We start from the raw sequence: 25,357 nt of genomic DNA, 5'->3' as shown, positions 1-25,357 counted from the left end.
CTGGTTGTTTCCTTCTGATTTTCTGACACGGTGATAGGTACAAAATATTATGCTATTCACGATAGTTATACAACATAGCTTGCATTTTGTTACAGTAGAACTGAGTTTTACATGTAAGATAACTTTTTCGTAAACTGTAAATTATTCTGGCTTCTGGCAGCTCAAAAGTCGCAATACTACATTTTTTGATATGATATGGAGTGATTTGCACACATGCAGTGACAGTCGATATATTCATAGTATGAGAGTCTACTGTACATTAAAGCATAGTGATGTTGACAACTACATGCATGCCAGTGCACGATTTCAAAGTAGCCAGGAGGAAATTCTAATTGTCTTTTAGTGGAAATATAGGTATTAAACGACAGTGAAACAAACAACATTAGTTATCGTGACCTTAAGCTTGCTAAAGTGCAATCTCGGATCATGTATGATCTGATGATCATGCCAAATTACCATGTCGGATTTAGCCCTGCGTACGATGCTGTGTGTTCCGCTACAGCTATTCGCCCCGCTCACCACAGCCCTGCAAAGACCCGTACGTAGGGTCGGTGACTTCAAATCCATTTTGGGACTTGACGTAAAAAGCCAAATTACTGCCGAAATTCAGCGTTCTTGGGCCCAAGTCGTATCCCTGCCCACCTCAGCTACTCGATCGCTTCCAAAAATGCCAGTCTTTTATTCACTTTTCGTAAATAACCGTCGATGTCGGCAACTCTCTCGCTAGCCCTGCGTACGTACGCAGTGTATGCAGTGCATTCCCTGTGTGCGTTCCTAACACACAGCATCGTACGCAGGGCTAGCGAGAGAGTTGCCGACATCGACGGTTATTAAGTCAAAATGATGTCAAAATCAATGCACAACTGTCGAAATTACCCAAAATAAGCAACAGAAAACTAAAAGTTATCGCTGTGTCGAAAGGACAGTACATCAACATAAAAAGACGCTAGTTTGTTATGACATGGAGGCCGGGGGTAGAAGGACAGAGCATTCCCTCGCTCTCACCCAGCTATTAGTACGGCCGCCGTGGGATTGGCTCGCTATTAACCCTTTCACCACCATGGTTCCACCCAACCCATTGTTATCAATGGTGATCTTGGACCTGTATACAGGGAACTGGGGGTGAAAGGGTTAAAAGCAATGGTTTCACCGGTACTGGGGAGTACCGAGTACGGAGGCCATCATTCTTCAGTCTATCGAAGGAGCGTTTCATGCCAAAAAATACATGACAGCAATCAAATATACGCTAAAACCTTTAAAACGTCAAAATTCGCAACTGACCGAGAAACATGATGGCGTCGGTTTGATTTTTCAAAGTCCTTGAAAAACAACGCTAACTTGTTATGTGCGCATGCGCATATTAAAGGGGGACCCATTTGATTTCGGGGGGAATATGCAGGAAGTGGGTATGGGAACTTTTTTTTGTTAGAGAGACAGCATTTTTTTATTTCTACAGTCAGACCTGCATCAATTTTTTTTTTTCAAATGGAGTAGCAGTGCAATTTTTCAAATTTAAGCCAGTGTTTCACATATCACAGGATGTTTTTATTTATTCATTTTACATTCCAACAAATGACAAACAAAATGGAAAGTCTATTATATATACAACTTTAAATTATAGAACACTTTTTTGGCAAATCAACTGTGATCAGTACTATACCTGCTTTTCTTTAAAACAGTCAATTCCTTTTAAGTTCTCAGGGGAGATGTTATCTTTTGTGGTCAGGGAAACAAGGTTCACACATTGTATTTCATTATATTTGTTGTTCCTCAATTTCATTGTCAACTTGTAATCTTTCTAACATATTTATATTGAGAGAGTAATGTATTGGTTTTAACACTAGTTTATTGACTCCTATCTTGTGTTGTAAATTTTCACGATTTACAGAAGTCAAATAGTCCCATCTAGATATTGCCTATACCATTGAGATATTGCAACAGAAATCCTGAAACATGATTTCTTGGGTCAGAAAAGGGAAGGAAAACATCGAGTGCACCGAGGTGTACAGTAGTGAATGCTTATATCATAAGTGCTGGAAAAAAAACACATAAGAATTACTTGTGGTGAAAACATTTGCGTGCCGTTGGCAGCATGCCAGCAAAGAATACATGAGAATGAAGTTTCCAAAATTTTGCTCATTTCAACAGCATTGTGACAATTCCTTTTTCATTTCCGTCTGTTATGAGAATATTTTTTTCTCAAGCCATTACAGGCTTAATTTTTTTCTTTTATTTCACCTGGTGACAATTTTTTTCCTCGAAATCCTCCATACCCCCCCAGAAATCAAGTGGTTCTCCCCTAAGTGAGCCCCTGACCTATACGGGCCAGTGGATTACTTCCTCAGTAGAACTGATATGCCTGCCAGTACCGGTGTTTATCGCCTACGGAGGCCATCATTCTTCAGTCGATCAAAGGCGCCTTTCGTACCAAAAAAATACACGACAGCTGCAAAAGTGCATCACTGTCAACTTCATAACTATAGAACATATTGAAATACACAGTGAAACGTTCACAACGTAAAAAATGTGCCCATACCGAGAAACAAGATGGCGTCCGTTTCGATTCTTCAACTCAGATTTTGTCCTACAGTTGTGCGCATGCGCAGACGGTAGCTTTAGCGAAAGTGAGGCAAAATCAAGTAAATATAAAATAAAAATGGATAAAAATATTGTTAAAAATAATGTAAGGCATGTATCACCAAATTTTGAACATTTCTGACGGTGTATCAACTATACAAACACCCATGCCAAACATCACAATAATCAAATCAGTGGTTTTGAGAAAAAATTGAAAATAGTGGCTTTCAGAAAAAAGCTAAAAAAGTGACTTTAAAATGATTCAATCAAAAAAAGAAAAAAGACCGTTTGAAATACATGCCCAAGTGACCACCAGACAAATTTCAGAAAAAGTTACTGAAGCGTTTCTGAGATACCTGCGTCCACAGCATACGGCCCACTATGTTGGCCATATTGGGCCGCGTCATCACATTAGTACCTTGTGCCCAAAGGGCACAAAGTACTAAAAATGGCTGCCATCACCGTATTAACTCTGTAGAAAATATAAAATGTTCGATTTTCAAAAAACTAAGAAAACAAAAGGTTTCCTTTAACCAAGAGCTTTAAAATGAACCCAACAAGTGGTATATCAGAAAATGATTGTAAAAGTTTGAGAGTCCGAATGTCTGTCCCCGAGGCACATTCCAACACGTACCTTAACACTGCAATTTACAAAATGTTTGAAATCATCGTCATAATTTAGTATTAATTGAAAACATTTTTTCTTCTGTATCAAACACCATTTTATTTCTTGTGAATCGTTTTCAGAAAAGATGCTGTCCTCTAGTAGAAAGTGTGCAATGTATGTTTCAAAGTGAGATGAAAAAAACGAAGGCTGGAAAGAAACCTACGGACAGCAAAAGAAGCAGTATTAAAGTGATTCAAGGAAAGTACACTGTACATATTTTCAGCTTGATGTTGCAGTAGTTTGTACCTCCAACGTGAAAGCTAGAACTTTTGCTCAAACTTCCCGTGAGAAACTTTAACCCATTCCCTTTTGAAATTAATCTTGAAATCAGGGCAATCTTGCCAAATTCTGTACAGGGAAAAAGTATTCTACATTGATTGACACTTGAAATTTAAAATGGCCGCCTCCCTGCGTTCATGCTTTTGTACGCTGAAAATAAGCTTCAAAATGAACCCACACAAGTGACTAAGAAGGATTGTAACTATGTCAGAGTTTCGATATCCAATTAAGTTATGTTTACCCCTTGTTTTTGTTATCAATCAAATTACAGTGCATTTGTCATCTTAAGCACTGCTGCACATACTAGGTCATCCTATAGTGTGTAGATGAATGGTGACGAAAGTTATCATCACATCATGGGATAATACGTATAAATAGTATTATTCAATTTCTATATTGATTTTATGTGTTATTTATTAGCTCATTGCATATTTAATGACTTTCTGTAATTAGGTCATGTATCAAAGTGAATGTTCTGAATTTGATCAAAATTCTGACTAACACTGGTAATACCTAACTTCAGTGACATATTATAATTTGCTCATTTGCATATTTAACTGTTTTATGTGTGGAGGCCATACCTTAACCGGTACACTGACATGCCCAGACAGATTTCATTCATTTGTTAATCGTGTATCTTATGGAATGTGGATTGACGTATTAGTCTGGATCGTATTGCTTTCAGTTACTGAAACTGAAACCCGCAAGTTGTCAGTTGTATTAAAGTACCACTTTAGATTTTTATAAAATGATGGCATCTTCATGATGTCCCAAGTCTCAAATCTTTTTATGCTCTTTTGCTAAGACATGTACTTGACACAAAAACTAGATCCTATTAACACATCGCTGTGACTATATATACACATGCTTACCGGTCACACAGTCTAATAGCTCAATTATTTGACTTCAGTTACACGTAATCAAATTTACTTTAACAATCTAACATATTGCTCCTTTTCTTCTCCTTAAACGATGATGAAAACTACAGATTTTGACTTACAACAGGATGTGGCTTATATGTACAGTGGGCATTTTATTGTTGACCAAATTAGTCATCAACAATAATATTTCAAAAAGCAACATAGGGGCTGTGTTGATTCCTTGAACATTCGGTATTTCCGTGTTATTTTACGGATGGAACAAGAAACCTGTATGAATAAAACAACTTTACCTGAACAACACAGAAATTAAAATATGCTTGAGCTTGTAATGTGTATTACTTGCTATGAACCATGAAGTATAAATAATTCACAACCCAAAGTACTCCCATTATAATGTTTAAGAATGTAAACTCTATTTTAGGTTTTTCTCCCGGAAAAGTCGGCATTTAAATTTCTTTTGTAATATCCATTGGGAAAAATATCCTTTATTTTCATAAAACAGGTGCACCTAGTCTCTCCATTTACACATTTGCAAATATATTACTCTGTATGGATGAGAACACAGCCTGAGGAAAATGTTAAAAAAGTGCTATCTCCTCTCTCAATCAAGCATAATGTTCAAAATCATCTAAAATTGGAATAGAGAAATAAAGTGTGCTTTACAGTGTATTTTCAATATTTTTTTTTAAAACTAGTCTATAAATCTTTCTTCACATGGGAGACATTGTAGATTTCGCCGGGGATCTGCAATAGACACAACTGGAACTAATTTCGGAAATTTGGATTTTAATATTTTGCAAATTTCTCAAAAGTGTTAGGTGCCATATAGCTGAATGTTGCAATATCGCAAATTACTCATAAAAACAAGTGTGTTATATAAAAAGAACAGCAGATGATATAAAATTTGTAGATTACAAGTCATTGACAATGACATAGTCCCCACTTGTAATAGGGGAGTATTAGTCTTGATGGGGCAGGGAAATGTGGTCATTAAGAAGTATCACTGGAGTGTATATGTTGAGATCTATGGGCACATAGGTCTATGTCGTTGTTCCCAATTTGAAACACATGAGGCATGTCTAAGAAATACATATGGGCATAATAATGAGGTACAAGATGTGACATCTTAAGGTCTAATATCCTATCAGAATTGGAGGGTATAGAACTTGTGGTTACTGAGTTATGCATATATATGTATAATCAAGGTCAAAGGTCATAAGGTCACGTGACATTTTGAAAAAAAATTGTATTGCTAATTAATCCCTATATGCCAAAAATCAGACCTCTAGCTCTATTCGCTTAGATGTGTGCATAATTAATGAGGTAAAGCGTGTGTTGTCATAAGGTCTCCCACCCTACTGAATATAAAGGACATAGCTCTTGTGGTTATGTATTTATCGACATAAACTTATATTTCAGGTCAAAGGTCATTGAGGTCACATGACATTTGGTCAAAAAATTTCTATCCTATAGTTATCCCTATATACCAAAAAACAGACATCCAGTTCTATGGGCTTGCTCAGAATTAGATGTACGCATAATTAATGAGGTACAGTATGAAGCATCATAAGGTCTCCCATCATACCATATATGAAGGGTGTACCACTTGTGGTTACTGAGTTATGGACAAATATGTATATTTGAGGTCAAAGGTCACCGAGGTCATGTGACATTTTGTCAAAAAAATTGTATTGCTAAGTTATCCCTATATACCAAAAATCAGACCTCTAGCTCTATTGACTCGCTCAAAATTAGATATGCGCATAATTAATGAGGTACAATATGTGGCGTCATAAAGCTGTCCCATCATACCAAGGGTGTAGCACTTGTGGTTACTGAGTTATGGACAAATATGTATATTTGAGGTCAAAGGTCACTGAGGTCACGTGACATTTTGAAAAAAAAATAGTATTGCTAAGTTATCCCTATATACCAAAAATCAGACCTCTAGCTCTATTGGCTCGCTCAAAATTAGATATGCACATAATTAATGAGGTACAATATGTGGCGTCATAAGCTGTCCCATCATACCATATACGAAGGGTGTAGCACTTGTGGTTACTGAGTTATGGACAAATATATATTTTTGAGGTCAAAGGTCACCAAGGTCACGTGACATTTTGTCAAAATATCTGAGATATCTGCGTGAACGGATGGACTCACAGACGGACATGACCCAATCTATAAGCCCCCTGGACTTCATCAGTGGGGACTAAAAACTGTGTCACTGCATCCTTTTTGCAATATGAATACGATGAGAAACTAAATTTTTATTTTTCTTGGCCTTATACATGGGAGTCTATGGACTGCCTTATACATGGGAGTCCAAGAGTCTATGGACTGCCTTATACATGGGAGTCTATGGACTGCCTTATACATGGGAGTCTATGGGGACTGCCTTATACATGGGAGTCTATGGAGGTGAAAACTAAAAAGTCCTCTAACACGGCCAAAATTGATCGCATTGTGAAACAAATCGATGTGCATCTGTATGGGGTAGGGAACTATCCTTGTGCAAAGTTTGAAAGAAATTGACCTGGGCAAGTCTGAGATATCTACGGTGGCCCATATGTGACAGGTATAAACTTATTTACACAGACAAAACTTTAGTTTTGATGGACAAAACTTAATTTTGGGAACTCTAATTTGGAAGAACACATCTCTATTTCTACAATTCTAATTTGGGCAGACAAAACTTTAATATGGACGGACACAATTCTAATTTGGGCCACCAGATCTCTATTTTCTACGGACACAATTCTAATTTGGGCAGACAAAACTTTGATTTGGACGGACACAATTCTAATTTGGGCCACCAGATCTCTATTTTCTACGGACACAATTCTTTTTTCAGCGGACAAAACTTTCATTTGACGAACACATATTTAATTCTTATGGACACAAGTCTTGTTTTGTAGAGACACAACTCTAATTTTCTTGGACACAATTTTAATTTGTTGAGATACAACTTTAATTGCTCCGGGACAAGTCTCATTTCCACGTAGGCAACTCCTATTTCAACAGCCTGCCCTCTAGTGTTCAATGTGACAACAAGCAACTTGCAGAGACAAAACTTTAACTTCCGAGGACAAAACTTTCTTTTCCTCGCGGCGGATATTGAAGTATCCCACAATACTGTTCGTCCGCAATTGGCGCTGTGCTGCTGCGTTGGCAATGGAGGCTTATAGCGACTTTATTGCGGAGTATTGCGAAGACGACTTGATCTAGTATTTCTTTTATAGAGTATATAGGTACGACGAAATTGTGTTGTTCCTGGCAAAATATTATGACATTCATATCAGTCCAAGAACTCTCATGAGGCGATTGGCACGGTTGAATTTACGTCGACGATCTGCTCATTATGATACCATTGTTGTGAGAGACTCTATTATTCAGATACTGGATGACCCTGGCTGTGTAGGGGGTATAGAACAGTGTGGCATTCCCTTCAGTTGCGTGGCATACGTGTGCCAAGAAGTGTTGTTCAAGAAATGTTGAGGGAATTGGATCGGGAAGGCAGCGAATTACGGGGAGCGCACCGTCTTAAACGGAGGGAGTATCTTTACCCAGGGCCCAATTGTGTGTGGCACATCGATGGCTACGATTAGCTAAAGCCTTTTGGGTTCCCTGTACACGGGTATGTTGATGGATATAGCAGGAAGATTTTATGGCTGTATATAACCCGTTCTAATAACTTGCCAGACAATGTGGCCGCATACTATTTACATGCTGTGCGTGAATTTGGAGGGTGCCCCATTGAGTTGGATACTGATCTGGCTACTGAAAACGGGACAGTGGCAGCAATTCAGTGCTTCTTTCGAGGTGACTCAGATGCTCACAGATATGTTGCCTCGCAACGTAATCAAAGAATTGAGGCTTGGTGGTCATTTCTTCGCAGAAATCGTTCATCATGGTGGATCATCCTGTTCAAAGATTTAGAAGCACAGGTTATCTTTGACAGTAGTGATAGGCTGAATAAGGAATGTTTATGGTTTTGTTTTGCCGGCCTCCTTCAAGAAGACTTGGATCATGTGAAAGAACACTGGAACACACACTATATAAGACAGTCTCGAAATGAGACTGTCTGTGGTAGACCTGACTCATTGTACTTCATTCCAGAACACCATGGTGGCACAGGCAATTTGATTCTGCCTGTTCCAGAGCAAGAAATAAACTATGCAGAAACACAAATCATTGAATCAGATGGTACAAATGAATACAGTGAATATGAATACCAGGATTACTTCAAAGTTGTCAACTGTCAGTACCAGAAAATTGGCGGGAAGCCAAAGCCCTGTACGAGAATTTACTCGTATGTGCAAGTGATGGCACATAATGTGCATTAAGGAATGAATGCAGTGGAATAGTAAATTTTTGTTTTGTATTGTTAAAGCCCCATGAGTTGCAGCTCAATAAAATTTGTGAATCAAATGTCGCCAATATTCTTGTCTCAGATATTTTTCTAATTAATAACATTGGCTGAAAGTATATCATAAAAATACTTGTTTGTGACAAAACAGCAAAGACAATAAATAGATATCAGTGTATTTGAAATTTCTCTTCATTTTCTAAAACATCAAATATTGCAATGGAAGAAACAGTATGCAGTATCTCAGTTGTATTCAGTTCCAAGAGTTCTAGTGAATGGGATCACATTTTCTTTACAAAGATTCGTATAGGTAAATACTCCATTGTCTTTTACAGAATGCGTTAAAAGGGCGGAAATATGCAAATTTCAGTACAGTGAAGAATGTTGGTTCAGTAATTCAAAACTGTTTGTCATTTTAAAATCCTTCATTTATGTTTCATGCTATATATGGTTGTCAGGAAGTCATTGGGCTTACAAGGGGAGTTTGAGTACATGTAAAAGCATACAATACAAACATATTTCAGGCCCATTCATAAATTCATATAAATAGTATGTATTTTGTCACCAATACCTGCATCCATACAGCCAGAACTCTTTGTTTTGAAAAGTAAACTTCAGATGCATCTAAATCTACATCTCAAAGTCTGATCCTTACGCTGATTTGGTGTAGAGGCCACTTAATTGTTACAAAATTTGCAATAGGGTATTTTGTAGAGAGTTTTGCGATGTGAAATATCCAATAACTCTCTTCGTGTTTCTTCACATGTGGTTCTTTAATGTAACTTCATTCATATGCAAGCATGTAGGGACAACGTATATGGTTAGTTGCTGAATAAAAAAACATTTATTTCAAAAAACAACAAGCATCCAACAGTAAACCAATCAATAGCTTTTTTATCATTTTTTCACTATTCTAATGCAAGGTCCATTGAGTGTAAAACTTGGACCTATGAGACATCTTACACACCTTGTTTGATTTCTAAGGTCTATGATCAGCAACTTTCTGTAGTGATTTCAGAATTACAAGTTAAAACTGTTAGAACTGGTCTCAAAATTATGTTATGAAAGTAAACACTGTTTGATAACTACTAACCTCCACCCTCAATGTACTGGGAGAAAGATATAGAACTGCCCAGGAATAGTTGATTTATTTGGCTGAAGTTTGCTCCAGAGGTGTGAAACCGTTCTGGCTCTACTTAACTGAATTTCAGAGTGCATTTGGCTCTACAATTTTATATTGAACAATGTCCTTGCCTGAGGAGACTAAAAAAGTACATCAATTATCTTACAGCGTCATTTCATTGCAAATCTTACAATGAAATGAAGCTGTAAGATGATTTTAGTACCTTTTCAACCATAAATCGATGTAGCATACAGTAAGCACTATCACCATGGTTGGCGAGGCGATCTACTGCGATGTAGACGAACAGTATTGTGGGATACTTCAATATCCGCCGTGAGGAAAAGAAAGTTTTGTCCTCGAAAGTTAAAGTTTTGTCTTTGTAAGTTGCTTGTCTCATTGAACACTAGAGGGAAGGCCATTGAAATAGGAGTTGCCTACGTTGAATGAGACTTGTTCGGGAGTAATGGAAGCTCTATCTCAAGAAATTAAAATTGTGTCCAAGAAAAACAGAGTTGTGTCTGTACAATATAAGACTTGTGTCCATAAGAATTAAATATGTGTTCGTCAAAATGAAAGTTTTGTCCGCTGAAAAAAGAATTGTGTCCGTAGAAAATAGAGATCTGGTGGCCCAAATTAGAATTGTGTCCGTCCAAATTAAAGTTTTGTCTGCCCAAATTAGAATTGTGTCCGTAGAAATCAGAGATGTGTCCTCACAAATTAGAGTTTTGTCCGCAAAAAACTAAAGTTTTGTCCGTGTAAATAAGTTATACCTGTCACATATGGGCCACCGTAGATATCTGCGTGAACGGACGCACGGACGCACGGACATGACCAAACCTATAAGTCCCCCTGGACGGTGTCCGTGGGGACTAAAAATCGACATTACTTCACCATCCAATCATCCTAAATTAGTTCCAATCGTGCTAATGGTACAAATCTTATTGAATAACATTGAATAACGGGATATCTCAGTAGCAGTGCTAGTACTAAATTTGGAAATGACCAGAACTGGTGTCAAGCATGTGGATGCATTATGCAGGCCCGGACACGTCTTAATTATTCAATGTAAACCAATCATTAAACGTGTTATTTCTAGACTACCTATCTGCGATTTCCAATAATTTTCTGTCTTTATTTTTAATTGGTAGCGAGGGCTATTCAACCCTTCTGAATGCACGAGGTAGCTCTTCCGAGCAACGGCTGTACAACTCCCACAGACACAATGATTCACCACTTAGGGAGCGTTCAGTTTTTACCGCCGGGGGGGGGGGCAGCAAAATCTTGTCGCCGGTGTTCAAAAAAATATAGACCCCCCTGCGTTTTTCGTGAAAAAAAGATGACCCCCCCCTTTGTCAGACGAAAAGAATTGATGACCCCCCCCCCCCCCCCCCGCTGAAAAATAACCAAAACTCATATGTCAAATTTACCCGCATGGTTTGGATTTGAACTCACGGTACGCGGCGCACTTTATTCGTGTAGCAGAGATGCCAGTGTACAAACTTCTCAGCCACATCCATTGAAACGTCTGTTAATTAGGACGACTGTAAGGCAATTTTAACTTCATTTCCATAGACAACTTATGTCCATGGACATTGTATAAAGTAAACTTTATTGGAGTGGTTCGCCAAAGGCAGCCCTCCGGTTAAGAGGGTCATGGGCCATTACGTAAGGTCAACTTTATTCATTGGGCCACCAAAGTTGGCCCGCCGGTAAAGAGGGTCGATCATGGCTATTGCATAAAGTAATCTTTACTGGACAGGGCTGCTGAAGGCGTGCGGCCATTAAGTTTGCCATGGGGTATTACATTAAGTCAATTTATTGTAGTGGGCCGCCGCAGGCGGCCTGCCGGTAAAGAGGGTCGATCATGGCCATCGCATGAAGTAAACCTAATTGGAGTGGGCCGCCAAAGGCGTCTGCCCGTTCAGAGGGTCATGGGTAATACATAATGTATATTTATTGTAGTGGGCCGCCGAAAAGAGGGTCGATCATGGCCATAGCATAAAGTGAACTTTATTGTTGGTATTATGTTTATGAAAATGTGGTGACCCCCCCTTTCCTACCAGTGAAAAAGCGATGACCCCCCTTTGCGGATTCCAAAATTATGATGACCCCCCCGGCCGTAAAAACTGAACGGTCCCTTAGAGACTTCTCTTTAATACAAAATAATTCAATTATAAAATAGTTGACAACCATCCACTAAGTTGTCACATATCAATAATTTCGCGCTATTTGAATGACAGTGGTTGTCTGACGGTGGGCGATACTAGAAGCTAGGTTACCGGTATTACGAAAATGCCGCTAAGGGCGCATGAAGACAGTACAGCCAATGAGGTCGATGCGTGCCGCCAAGTCCTCGTGCATCATTTCGGTATTTTCGAAATAACATTATTGTACAGTTTACATTTCAACACCGCGGCGTCAAATTGGTATTGGTATTGGCCATTTTCGTGCCATTTCAGCAACTTTTCTAGCGAATTCTAGTTTTAAGTGCGTAACACTATCATGGACGCACTGGAAAGTCTGTTCACTACACGTACATAGCGAGAGACAGATTCTAGCAATCGCCAATTGGTCACTCGAAACCGTCAAATAGTGAACGCTGAGAAGCAGCCACAGAATGTCCTGCACAACAGTACATTGAGGTAAGAAACGGAATGGACTGAATGGAATGAAACCGGCGTTCCATAAAGCGTTTTTAGCGCAGGCCACATTTGATTATTCTCGATGGTAGATTATTATGATAGCAATATTAACAGTAATAATTTGAATATGACGACTTTTAGCAGATACACAAACAACCGCATTGACAATTTGAACAAAAGTTAAACCAACCTTTCTCAACTCGTCTCACATCCAGGTACATGTCTTTTGTTTCTTCAGGGATTTCTGCTTCACGGACAATATCATCTGCATACGCTGATAACTTCTCAGCTTTCATTACCACTTCAGGATGGTTGATCTCCAAGTCACGGGCCTCCGACTTCACACCTACAAACTCACTGAAGATGGTATTTAATTTACGTTCCTCTACTCTGTCTGCCTCAACTTTCACCGATTGTAAAATTTCCCTTCCTAGATACCTGTCTTTATTCTGTGATCTTATTATCCCTTTACTTATCGAAAGTTCTCTGACCGTCGCCTGGAGGACTTCATTCTTCTCTTGTATCTCTTCATCTGACAGTAGATGTATATCAGTCATCTCTCCGAAGGCAGAGGCATGTGGCAGTGTTTTGAACTGAGAGTGCGTCGCAGGATCTGCCATGTTACAAAGAATATGTACCAGATTGTTAAAAAAAATGGATTTTAACAATAATTTTACTACACACTGAAGCTTGCATGTTTCGGTGAAAATCTGTGACGAATCACAGGGCTAGAAGGGGTAATCAGTAATAGAGAAAGTTTCAGTAGTTTACTTTATTCATAAATTTATCAATATGAACATTGTTCATAAACAATTTTATTACATCGCATGTAATATCCAGTTACTGTGATTAGCCGAGCCTCATTCACGTGATATGCAACAACAAGTGATAAAACATGGCCAAGGTGATATAGCTCTGTGGCATGGGTATTTTCAGCATAGAGCCGATTAACTTTTAACAAACGGGTAATGTAACTACTCTCTCAATGAAGATACAACAGACAATTCTTTTCATTAACATCTGACCCTGCTTTCACCATTTCACATACACCCATAAGCTTACCCATTCTGCTCCACTAAAATATAACTACAATCTCGACATTTATTTACTCCTGAAGGTTACTTTTCGCATAAAACAGTCTGTAGAGATGCCACTATAAGTTCAAAATTCTTCAATGTGTATGTGTGAGTGTATATATACGGGGTACAACAGTACACAATACCTGTTTGGTAGAACATTTACGATAAAAAATGGTGAAAAATTGAAATCAGGACTTGGACGCTAATTCAGAGATTCATGCTACGACGCATGTCCTTTGTAGCGATCAGCAGACGAAAAACATGGGCCATCGCTTCATTATGAAACCTTTGGGGCATTCCAGGGGGACCTCTGACTCTGTGAAGCTACTGGATCTCCTAAGATTATTTTGATTTGTAAAGTTCGGGTGATGATTGCTGCACAGGACATACGTCGTAGCTTGAAACTTTGAGTAATGTCCAAGTCCTGATTTCAACTTTTCATCAATATTTACCGTCTATCTATCTATCTATCTATATATATATATATATATATATATATATATATATATATATATATATATATATATATATATATATATATATTTATCACATGAACTGGCCCGTATCTCCACCTGTGTGACGTACACCAGCACAGATAAGAAATCCGTATTACCCCTGTTGTACGTCATCCAGCCGGTACTATTTTCAGTCTCGAGATACGGCATCCCCCCCACAACAGTTTTGACTGCGTTCGCTTACCCTTGAAAAGCCCTGCACATTTCATATACACTGCTTGTATTTTATTGAATAACATGAAAATATGGCGTCGTTTAATCTGCTTGTTCAGAATTTGAAAGTAAAGTGTTCCACTAAAATTCAACTTTTATTCCATTTTCCCGGGTAAAAATGAACGCGGGAAGCCAGCGACACTTTTTGTCGTCTGCAGCTCCGGAGGTTGCGATAGATCTCATACCAGCGGTAGTGTCCAGACGTCCTTCAAGTCGGACGGAGTGGCCTGCTCACTATGGCTCATCAAACGCAAGTCGAACTGGACGAAGACATTCGCGAAATCTTTCGCTTAGCTGAAGAACTCGGCGTGACGGAAACCGATGGTTTTTTTACTGAGGAGGAGCGAATACAACCGGCTCCGACTGTGACCACAGCTCAGCTTCCGACCGCGACCCAAAGTTCGCGATACGTCGATTTTTCGGAAATCGACAAACAACATCTCGTCGAGGAACAACGTAAGAAAAACACCGTAAGAGCTACGAGTTGTGCTGTCAACCAGTTTCAAAAATGGATGACAGCAATATGACAAACTGAGACAAGACCCGTACACGAAATTCCTCCGGTCGAACTTGACGGCTATCTCGGCAGTTTTTTTGCAGGTGTTAGGCAAAAAGACGGCGCGGAATACGAACCTGACACCTTGACATCATATCAGAGGGGAATCGACCGCTACCTCAGTGAGAACGGATACGCGTATTCCATCTGTCGCGATCTGCAATTTCGACATTCGCAGGAAACACTCAAGGCGAAACGTTCTCAGTTAAAATCGCAAGGTAAGGGAAATAAACCAAACGCTGCTGAAGAGCTCTCCGAACGTGAAGAAGATACTCTGTACGAGAAAGGCGTCATCGGCACGCACAGCCCGGAAGCGTTGTTGTTTCTCGTTTGGTTGAACAACCAAAAGCACTTCGGCTTCCGGGGATGTCAAGAAAGTCGGCAGATGTTATGGGGTGACGTTGCCTTAAAGAAGACCGTCGACAACATCGAGTATTTAGAGTTCAATGAACGGGAAAACAAAACAAGATCGTCCGGCAAAGTTACAAACAACCGCGGGCGTATCCACCGAAAGCCTTCGCGGTTCCCGATGACCCCACTCGATGTCCCGTATTTGCATACAAACAGTATGCACTCCATCGGCCTCCATCACACCTCGGTAGCGACGCAGATTTTTATCTCGCGATAAATTACAAGCCGGAAACCAATCTCTGGTACAAGCGTCAGCCGATGGGTGCAAATAAACTGGACACCATCCTCAGCACAATGTGTAACAAGGCGGGCATAGCCGGTAAAAAAACAAATCATAGCATTCGGCGTTCTACCATCCGGCGTTTACACGACAGCGGCATTCCACCAACGAAACTGATGCAACTTTCAGGCCATAGAAACGTCCAGAGCATAAATCATTACGCTGTCAATTCTATGGACGATCAACATCGTATGTCCGAGATTTTATCGCGGTCGCGGGGTTCTCGCGTATGCACAGGCGTTTGGCACATTGCTGGGATAGTAAATCGTGTAGAATGTCTATATACGACTTGATTATTCAATAAAAGAATCACCGTACGTGATATTAGTGTAGGCCTATACTAGGCCTACATGTTGACTGGCACTATACCGAGTGGCTATGGCTGCCTGGCTCGGGCCCGGCGAACGCACTGCATAATCATCAATGTTTAGAATGTCTACATGACTTGATTATTTGATAAAGAATAACGGTACGTGATATTACTGTACATGTCGGCTAGCTTAACCGAGCGGCTGTAGCTGCAGGGCTTGGGCCGTGCTTGGGCCCGTTGTCCACTGCTGCACAGACATAAACTCAAGGTGAGAAAGCTATTCACAGCCCGATTTCATAAATCAGCGAAATTCACGAACTCTGAGCGTTTCCGGTGATAAAAACTGGTCAACGGTCAGATGGTTGGATAAACAATCGATCGACCGGCCTCTTTTGCCTAAATTCATACCTTACCCTATGCTACTGGTGAGAAATCGTACTGAAATCGGCTGGGCACACCAACCCAGCGCCGGCCATTTTGAATAAGCTGCATGCAATGTATGCGCCTGTGCGTACAACCCTTGGCAGATGACGTATTGTCTTTCAATTGCTCTTCTCTCATTGGACGCGTACATTGCATGCAGCTTATTCAAAATGGCCGGCGCTGGGTTGGTGTGCCCAGCCGATTTCAGTACGATTTCTCACCAGTAGCATAGGGTAAGGTATGAATTTAGGCAAAAGAGGCCGGTCGATCGATTGTTTATCCAACCATCTGACCGTTGACCAGTTTTTATCACCGGAAACGCTCAGAGTTCGTGAATTTCGCTGATTTATGAAATCGGGCTGTGAAAAGCTTTCTCACCTTGAGTTTATGTCTGTGCAGCAGTGGACAACGGGCCCAAGCACGGCCCAAGCCCTGCAGCAACAGCCGCTCGGTTTGGCTAGCCGACATGTACAGTAATATCACGTACCGTTATTCTTTATCAAATAATCAAGTCATGTAGACATTCTAAACATTGATGATTATGCAGTGCGTTCGCCGGGCCCGAGCCAGGCAGCCATAGCCACTCGGTATAGTGCCAGTCAACACGTAGCCTATAGGCCTACACTTATTTCACGTACGGTGATTTTTTATTGAATACGCAAGTCGTATGTAGACATTCTACATATTAAATAAGATTATTATCCAAGCAATGTGCCAAGGGCCTGTGGCGTAATGCCTTCTGCTTCGGCTGTCCAGAGCACCACCACCACCTCACCACCACCAAGCCGAGTACATGCATCAGAGCAACAGTGACATTGTGTTATCGGTCTCAGACAACGTCCGCGCAGAAGGCGTCGCTTCGACATCAACTCCATCCCCGGCCGTCGCCACAAATATCAACAACGTCGTGTCTGCTAGTGAAAACTGTCTTAAAACAGCTACCGGTGGGGTTTTTGGAGGCGCGACCCTGAACAACTGTAAAATAAACGTTGCAATCAACATCGGTGCATCGAGGTCTCCAGCACGAAAACGCCGAAGAGTTGCTGTCATTTATGACAGTAGCGACGACAGCAGTCAAAGTCAGCCCAGCTAAAATCTCAGTTGGCTGCAAAAACAGTCCTTTTCAGGACTAGCAATCCATACCATAAACGGCCCTTTTCAGGGCCACCAAATCCTCAAGAAAGAGAACTACCGCTACGTTTATTTGTCCCCGTAATATTTATTTTTGATCTTCATTTGCTATGGGCACGCACGTACAGGACCCACAGCGCGAGACAATGATTGACATATTTGTCCTGAAAGTATCATGCCCACGTGACTGATCTCGATATTGTGATTGGTAGTAACGACGCAAAAAGTATCAAACTTCCAAATCAATGGGATTTATGAATGAAAGTGCTCATAGTTTATTTGCATATCTCGTTGGCGACGGACTTATCACATATACCAAACAAAGTAGTTCCATTGCAGAAAATTAGCGACCGCTTGGTCAGTTTAGCAAGCTAATAAAATACTAATGTCGCCCATTTTTTAACGAAAAGTAAGAAGACTGTTCATGTGATAAATATATAATCCCATGGTATTTTTCTCTGTTTGACGTCATCGTATACTCGTGTTTTTCGCGGAGCCGCACAACTTCTCGCCTTCGGCTCGAAGTTGTACGGCTCCGCGAAAAACACTCGTATACGATGACGTCAAACAGAGAAAAATACCATGGGATTATATATAAATATATATATATATATATATATATATATATATATATATATATATATATATATATATATATATATACACATGCCTTTATATATATATATATATATATATATATATATATATATATATATATATATATAATATATATATATATAGGCCTATATATATATACACAACTGAGTTGATCAGGATAATCTAAAATATTACATTTCCACTACAAATTTGTTTCGTATAGGCTGCAGGGCCGCCTACACTCGTCGGGTGGCTGTGATCGACTGAAACTTTAGGCGGGAAACGAATTCTTTTGTTTTGTTTTTGTTGGCACCTGTTGTTGCAAAAGGAAACAAATTTGTAGTGGAAATGTAATATTTTAGATTATCCTGATCAACTCAGTTGTGTATTTAGCTCTACTCTAGTATTGAGCACTCTACTCCAGCTGATCTTGAACGAAACAAGTATATATATATATATATATATATATATATATATATATATATATATATATATATATATATATATATATATAATATATATATATATATACCGTTCTATAACATAATACACTGTAAATGATATAAGAGGCTGAAGGGACAACTATACCTGTCTGACGATTACAAGATGCATGAAACATAAGCAACTGTGCAGTACTTTGAAGATTATTTTTTTATTATTTACGATTCTGTGCTTTTGCCTACACTTATAATGTAAAACGCCAAACCTTTGCCACCATATTTTGCCAGCTTCTGTTGTTCAAACATCTCCTCCTTAGATTTTTGATATTCCCGTCTCTTCTCCTCCTTTTCTTGCAAAAGCTGGTCAAGCATGTTTATCTGGCTCTCAGTCACCTTGTCACCCTCCCTTTCAAATTCTCTCAAGAGATCTCTGGCTCTGTTCACCCTTCTGAAAGTGCGATCAGTCGTGTCTGGCTCCTGAGTTTGACTGCATCTGGTGTCTCGCTTTTGCACAGGTAACCCTAAATATATATGACGAAAACGATTGACAAGGCTCTGAAGACATTTAAAGCGAAATTGGATCTATACAAGTTTAGTGAAATTATTGATCTGAGATGGAAACAAAACTGTTGAACTGTTATGCGTAAAGTTGCAATTTATCTTAGTGACAGATTGTAGTGATTAGAAAATAAATCAAATATGGACTGATCAACTGTGTTTTGATTGTTTATTTGTTTTAAGACGTTATCATGGTTCACGGCAAGTGGCTGACATATTTACTATATATGGCATTTATAGTATGATATCATAGTGTTCCACTCGGATTCTTTAAGCAACTGATAACAATGTTAGGCTATTTAGCAACGTAGTGGGCGCTGCAATAATTATATTTAACTCTGTATTGTAAACCGAAGACAACCATGTCATAATATCAGTTATCCCTGGCACTCGGTGTACTCAGTAGAAGGAGTGCAATAGAGACGAAGACATTCAGTTGATTAGTCTATTTACCATATTTTTGGATCAGCTCCGTTCTGCAAATAAAATACTCTTCATAGTCAATGGTTGTGTCAATTTCCAGGTGAAATGCTCCAATTTTATCCAGGAGTTTCTCAGAGAGAACTTTATCTTCCATCATGTCCTGGAGTCTTCCTTTCTCGTACTCTGACCTTAAAGACTCCAGTGCATCTAATGACTGACAAGCCATTACATACGAAATGCTTCCACCACCCTGGTCTCTTACATGCATTTCATCGTGTACCCCATCCAGTATCTGACGAACTTCTCCAGTTTTCTCCCCGACCTCCTCACTTTCATAGAAACCTGTCTCAACACCCTCAACCGTCTCTCCTCTCACTGGGACGACTCTGCTCACTCCAAGTCTCACCGTCATATCTCCTACAACAGTAAGGAAAGCCGGTGACGTTATGTGCGCTATGGCAGCTACGGGAGATACATTTGTTGCAACTCATGCCGACAATTGATGGCACGAGATGGCAGACAAATATTTCATGAATATGTTTTTTTCTGCAGCCAACCCCCCCCCCCGAAAAAAACCGTTTAAATATTTCAGAGTCTCGATCAGTTCGCAAGAAAAAAATGAGCTCCAAATCGATCACCGATATAAAAAAGTATACTATCCGATTGGCGCTAAATTAATCCAGAAGCCCCATGGTGACGGTGTGTGCGCATATCTATCTGTCCATAGTATAGATATGTATGATTTCTTTGTGATATAAAGATAATTAGCTAGATAGACAGATAGATAGATGGATAGATAAATAGATATAGCCTATATGTATATATATATATAGATAGATAGATAGATAGATTAGATAGATAGATAGATAGATAGATAGATAGATAGATAGATAGATAGATAGATAGATAGATAGATAGATAGATAGATAGATAGATAGATAGATAGATAGATAGATAGATTAGATAGATAGATAGATAGATAGATAGATAGATAGATAGAGGGAGGGAGGAGGGAGGGAGGGAGGGAGGGATAAACAGATAGATAGATAGATGGCACAAACTATGAGAAATCCGTTTTCATTCGTGCATTTGTATACATTTGACCATTGCCGTGAATGTAATCCACTTCAATAGGGTAATTAGTAGTGCTATAGGCATGCAACCGAAATGATATTGGAGTTTGATAAAAGGATATCAAAACGTTATCAGTCTGTTAGACAAAATATAACAAAAACTAGCGATATCCGTTCAATTAATTAATTAATTTGCCTGATTAACTACCCATTCTACGCAATTGAGTACCCCAAAGATAGCCAACTGATGCTCTCATTTGGCATTCCCACAATTGTCAGTCATGATAATTTAGAATTCACAAGCACAGAGAGTTTGTGATAGTCAATCAATGAAACGCAGTTTTTTCATAGAATAGCCTAAGAAAACTGATTTATGTAACAATTGTGTTGTGCCTCATTCAGATTGATTTATGATATGATTTGCATTGGGGGTCCCCTTATGGTACTCTGTAGTTTTCAAATCCCCAATCGGAACATTCAGTCTGTTTTGCTACACCTTCATTTTCTCTTCTTGCCCAAACCTCCGCCGCTAATTGTGCTCGTTCTAATATAGCAACATGTTGCATTTAGATTTTCGGTGTCAGCAAGGAAATCAACGACATTGTTTTGGTATAATTGTTTCGTCTACTTGAACGAAGAGATAACACATACCTGGATGACGTTCCCGCAATTTCATGTTTCCGGATGCATTGTTAGGCTCTGTCTTTTGCGTTTTCATTATTTTCTGCATAACTTTTCGAATAACTTACAAATAAATAAATAAATAAACAAACAAACAAATAAATAAATAAATAAATAAATAAATAAGCATGTAAAGCAAGTTACTAAAACATACGACTCTGTTTATACAAAAGAGCAAGAAAAAAACATTTGTACCAACAAAATTTTAATGTTCTTAGAACTTCCTTATCTTATTTCATCAAGGCAACATAGTAAACATGTAGAGTGCATTAGTGAAGCAGGTAAATGGCAAGCAGACTCGGATGTGAAAATATTTGATATTCTGGTTTGGTTACCATCGATAGAGTTAAATCACAGTCTACCGGTATTTTACGGGTCATACCTTGTGATGCGGAGTGCTTCTCCTTTAACGTGATTCCCCAGTTAATTTTAGCATCATCCTTTATCACTCTGAAGAAGTCCTTATTAGTTTTCTCCAACTCTGGCCTTATCTTACTCTCTAACATAGTTTTGATGTTATTCGCCCTGTTTAGGGTTATTTCGTATTTACACAGGAAGTCACTGATACGATCCTGCAACTTATCAGAATCGCTCATATCAACGACAAGGCTTTCTTCATATTCAGGCAGATGCACCTCGATCAGCTCATGGCTTTGAGATCCCTCAGGAATAATGATAGGAACAGCAGCACACATAGCTGCTAGTGTCAGATTGACATAATGTACGGAAAAGTCATGAAGGAGGACAAGATTTGTTTGTCCAAGTTCCTTGTACAAGTGTTCAGCTGATGGCATTCGGCCAAGGACAACATTTAATTTTGAATGTGGATCCATACGTTCTAGAAGAGTGGATTCACAGAGCTTTGGTACCCCAAGAATTTTCCATTTTAGAGGCGATTTCTTGTTTTTGTGAAAGGAGTCTGCCACCGAGTTCATGGCCTTCATGATTGGACTGTCACATTTCAAAGAAGCTAGTTCATGTTCTTGAAACAAAGACAGAATTTGAAATTTTCCACGTTTGTCAACAGGTTTTGGGGATGGGATCTTGAAGTAATTCTCATCTATCATCGGTGATAGCCTGGAATGTTTGATGTCAGGATATTCCCGATATATCTTTCCGTACTCTTCAAAAATACTACTTCCACTGGAAAAGACACAGCTCGAATCTTGGCCTTCTTTCCATAAGCACTCTCTGCGAAACTCTAGTTCTCCATCACCACAATTGGCAATTAGAGGTGTAATAAAATCACTGTCGTATAGATTTAATAAGTAGCATGCTGCCCTGTTGAAGACATCTCTTTCAATTTCGAATGCAGCCTCGGAGGTATCATTCCGAATCCGAAGACAAATCGGACATTGGCCAACTCTTTCAAATTCGGAAAGTAATCTTTGTGATGATATAGCCAGTCGGGGTCGGGCGTTCCATCCCTGGACTTGAATTTTGGAACCGGCGATGGCGCTATGAGCTCAACTCCATATTCTCTAGCCTCTTTTATTTCTTCTTCAGTTGCTGTCAGGGTAGTGCAGTAAACGGATATTCCAAGCTTACGAAGTTGACGGACTAATAGATGAACTGCATCGCTTACACCTCCCTGGATTGGACCACCCCAATTGTAGCTCGCTATCAAGGCCTTGTTTCCCATATGCTTCCTGTTTAGGTCAAGAAAGTAAAAGAACAGGAACAAATTAATTCACCGTTAGCCAATTGAAATAAACAATGTCGTGAGAAGAACTTGGTGATTCTAATGACTCGTTAATGTTTTATAACTTTCAAATCAACCAATAGGAGATGCACAGTTTTGAGAATAAATCTTCATTGCCCAAAACAAAGTGTCATTTTTAGCTCACGTTTTCACATACATGAGCTATTGACAGATGCCTGTCTGTGTCTTCTGTCTATCTTTATGTGAATGTAGATGTCTGCCTGTATGCTAGCTAATACGAAATATCAAAATCAGTATACCTGATTAAAATCAATCTAGATACATAGATTTATTCGGCATCGGCAAAAACTGATAAAATTTTAGTAGATATGACTTGGATATTGCATTTTAGTAATTTACATTTCTGACATGCTTTCCTAATTAGGGATAAAGATCTGAATTTACTTGATCAAGGTTGACTATACTTTGAAGGGACAATGATAAAACACTATTCGAAGTCGTTTTAGACTTTTTACCATAACCAATTAATAACTTGTGCATTTGATGATTTCTAGATTAGATCAAAGATGACACGATTTGCTTTAGACATCAAAACTACTATGATAAATACTTATGAAACTCCTGTAGTATTTTACACGAGTTATGAACTCGTTACTAGTTTGCGTATTTAATGAACTCTCCCGATTAGTGCCATAAGACTGGAAAGACTTTACTAAGTCTATAAATCTCACCATAGATATCAATGAGACAATTACTTAAATTGTATATAATAGACATTTAGCATTTTCATTTTAGAGGTGATGGAAGTTGTTATGTCGACTGATCAGTAGTTTGTATATTTAATGAAGTTTTCAAAATTAGTGATAATTACTGGAGGAACTTTACCAAAGTTGATTATTCACTAGTAGTGAAAGACATTTTGCGTCATCTAAAATGTACTTTGCATATTTTTAATTATTATTGAGCTTTTACAAGTTGACATATAAGGCTTGAAGGAATCGACCAAAGCTGACAAAGTTGGTATGCCGACCGATCAGTAGCTGGTATATTTCAATGAAATTTTCTAAATTAGTGATAACTTGAGGGACTTGACAAGAGTAGATGAAAGTGCTATGTATATTGTTGATCTAGTTATGTCCTAAAAGAACGTCTACAACAAATATAATATTGAAATATCAACGCAATATTTTACACGATGATAAACATTTTCAACACGTAACTAGTTGTGACAGTTAGTCTGAGCATCGCTATGCAGAGGATATTGTGTGACTTGTCAGAAAACCGGTTGAGCCAGAGCTCCTTTCAGTCCCATTCCGAATAACAGCTCTATAATTTGCTTTGAATAAACAAATTTGAGGCTCCTCTTGATGCTTTGAAATTTTCGAGTGGCTCTTTTGAACATGTATGTTTTCAGTTCCCTTTATGTTCGCACCGCCCTACCTTCAATAGTGCTTGTTTCCGTTTTTCCAGTCAGAAAATATTTGACAAAATCTTCCCTTAAGGTGATAATCATATGAACAACAGCAACAAAAACAACGACAGTAATAACTATTATTATTGCTGCTGCTGCTGGTGTTTTTAGTATTGTCGTCGTCGTTGTCGTCGTCGTCTTTATGAGAGAGATCGTGATCATAAGAGAGCCTGTGAAGGAGCTTCAGTGTACCCGTCAGCAGACCACGTACGCGTCGATAACACCTCGATGACCAAAGCACTGCATAGTGAGTACAAGCTGCATTCAAAAATTCTTTGGTAGCCATAGTGTATCTGACGATAAAAAGCTAAACCTTGAGCTAAAGTTTGTTCACCTCAGTATGTATTATACCAATGCACTTACTTTGGCTTCTTGTCTTTCTTTCCAAGCTTCTTTGGATTTCTCCAAGGGGTTCTTGAGCTTGAAGAAGTGGCGGCAGCTTCGTCTCTCTCTCCGGTGTCTGGCTTGGCTTCATTGTCCTTGTCGTCGGGCTGATGACCTGTGGCAAATGCAGAAGGACCCATTGCGCGAACTTTTGCAATGGAGGCGTCGGTCTCAGCAGCGATGCGCTGACGATCACGGTCAGTGTATTCATCGACACTTCCATTGCCACTACTGTCAGTACTCACCCTTCGACTCTGATGTTGTGTACTCGACATGGTGCTAATGAATTCTGTAAAAACTTTTGGGATGCTGCTATACTCAAGTACAAACTATTGAACAGTGTTCTGGTTTGCACAGTGTCTGGTAAGCATGTAGGTGGATGTGTTCATGACAAGCAATCAAAGGTTAATATTTACACAGAATTTATTACATTTTAGGCCAACGTACGCATTTCCAAACTGATATGCCTATTTACAATACTTTCATCAATGATATCAAGAATGGAGCAGCAAAATTTAAATTGTTTTAGGTGTGTGACCGGAATCATTATTCAAGATGATGGTCCATATTGGTATTAGCAATGTGAAAATCAGTAAGAAAATAATTCTTTT

At 39.1% G+C, this 25,357-nt stretch overlaps 2 protein-coding genes across 2 annotated transcripts in view; both read right to left on the bottom strand.

The window, feature by feature from the left end:
• LOC139129513 (uncharacterized) overlaps positions 1-13,145 on the bottom strand; it is a 31,153-nt gene extending 18,008 nt beyond the window's left edge. Inside the window, exon 1 of the mRNA XM_070695149.1 lies at positions 12,729-13,145. Coding sequence (XP_070551250.1) covers positions 12,729-13,095 — 367 coding nt within the window. The 5' untranslated portion in view covers positions 13,096-13,145. The remainder of the gene's footprint in view (positions 1-12,728) is intronic.
• A 9,344-nt stretch (positions 13,146-22,489) lies between these two features.
• LOC139130236 (uncharacterized) lies at positions 22,490-25,021 on the bottom strand. Its single transcript, XM_070695985.1, has 2 exons — positions 24,726-25,021; positions 22,490-22,877 (listed from the first exon to the last, which is right to left on the bottom strand). Exons 1-2 carry the CDS (start codon positions 25,019-25,021, stop codon positions 22,490-22,492), a joined length of 684 nt encoding a protein of 227 aa, XP_070552086.1.
• Positions 25,022-25,357: the final 336 nt, after the last annotated feature.

Source organism: Ptychodera flava, chromosome 3 (assembly GCF_041260155.1).
Source record: "Ptychodera flava strain L36383 chromosome 3, AS_Pfla_20210202, whole genome shotgun sequence".
In the NCBI taxonomy this organism is placed as follows: Eukaryota; Metazoa; Hemichordata; class Enteropneusta; family Ptychoderidae; genus Ptychodera; species Ptychodera flava.
The sequence above is the reverse complement of the archived record's forward strand: the minus strand, read 5'-3'. Positions and strand labels throughout refer to the sequence as shown.

Excerpts from the sequence above, each read along its gene's own strand:
- LOC139130236 (XM_070695985.1), bottom strand. The coding sequence starts at position 25,021 with ATGTCGAGTACACAACATCAGAGTCGAAGGGTGAGTACTGACAGTAGT. Across the intron at positions 22,878-24,725 it reads AAGAAAGACAAGAAGCCAAA|GAAGCATATGGGAAACAAGG; the intron begins GTAAGTGCATTG and ends TGACCTAAACAG.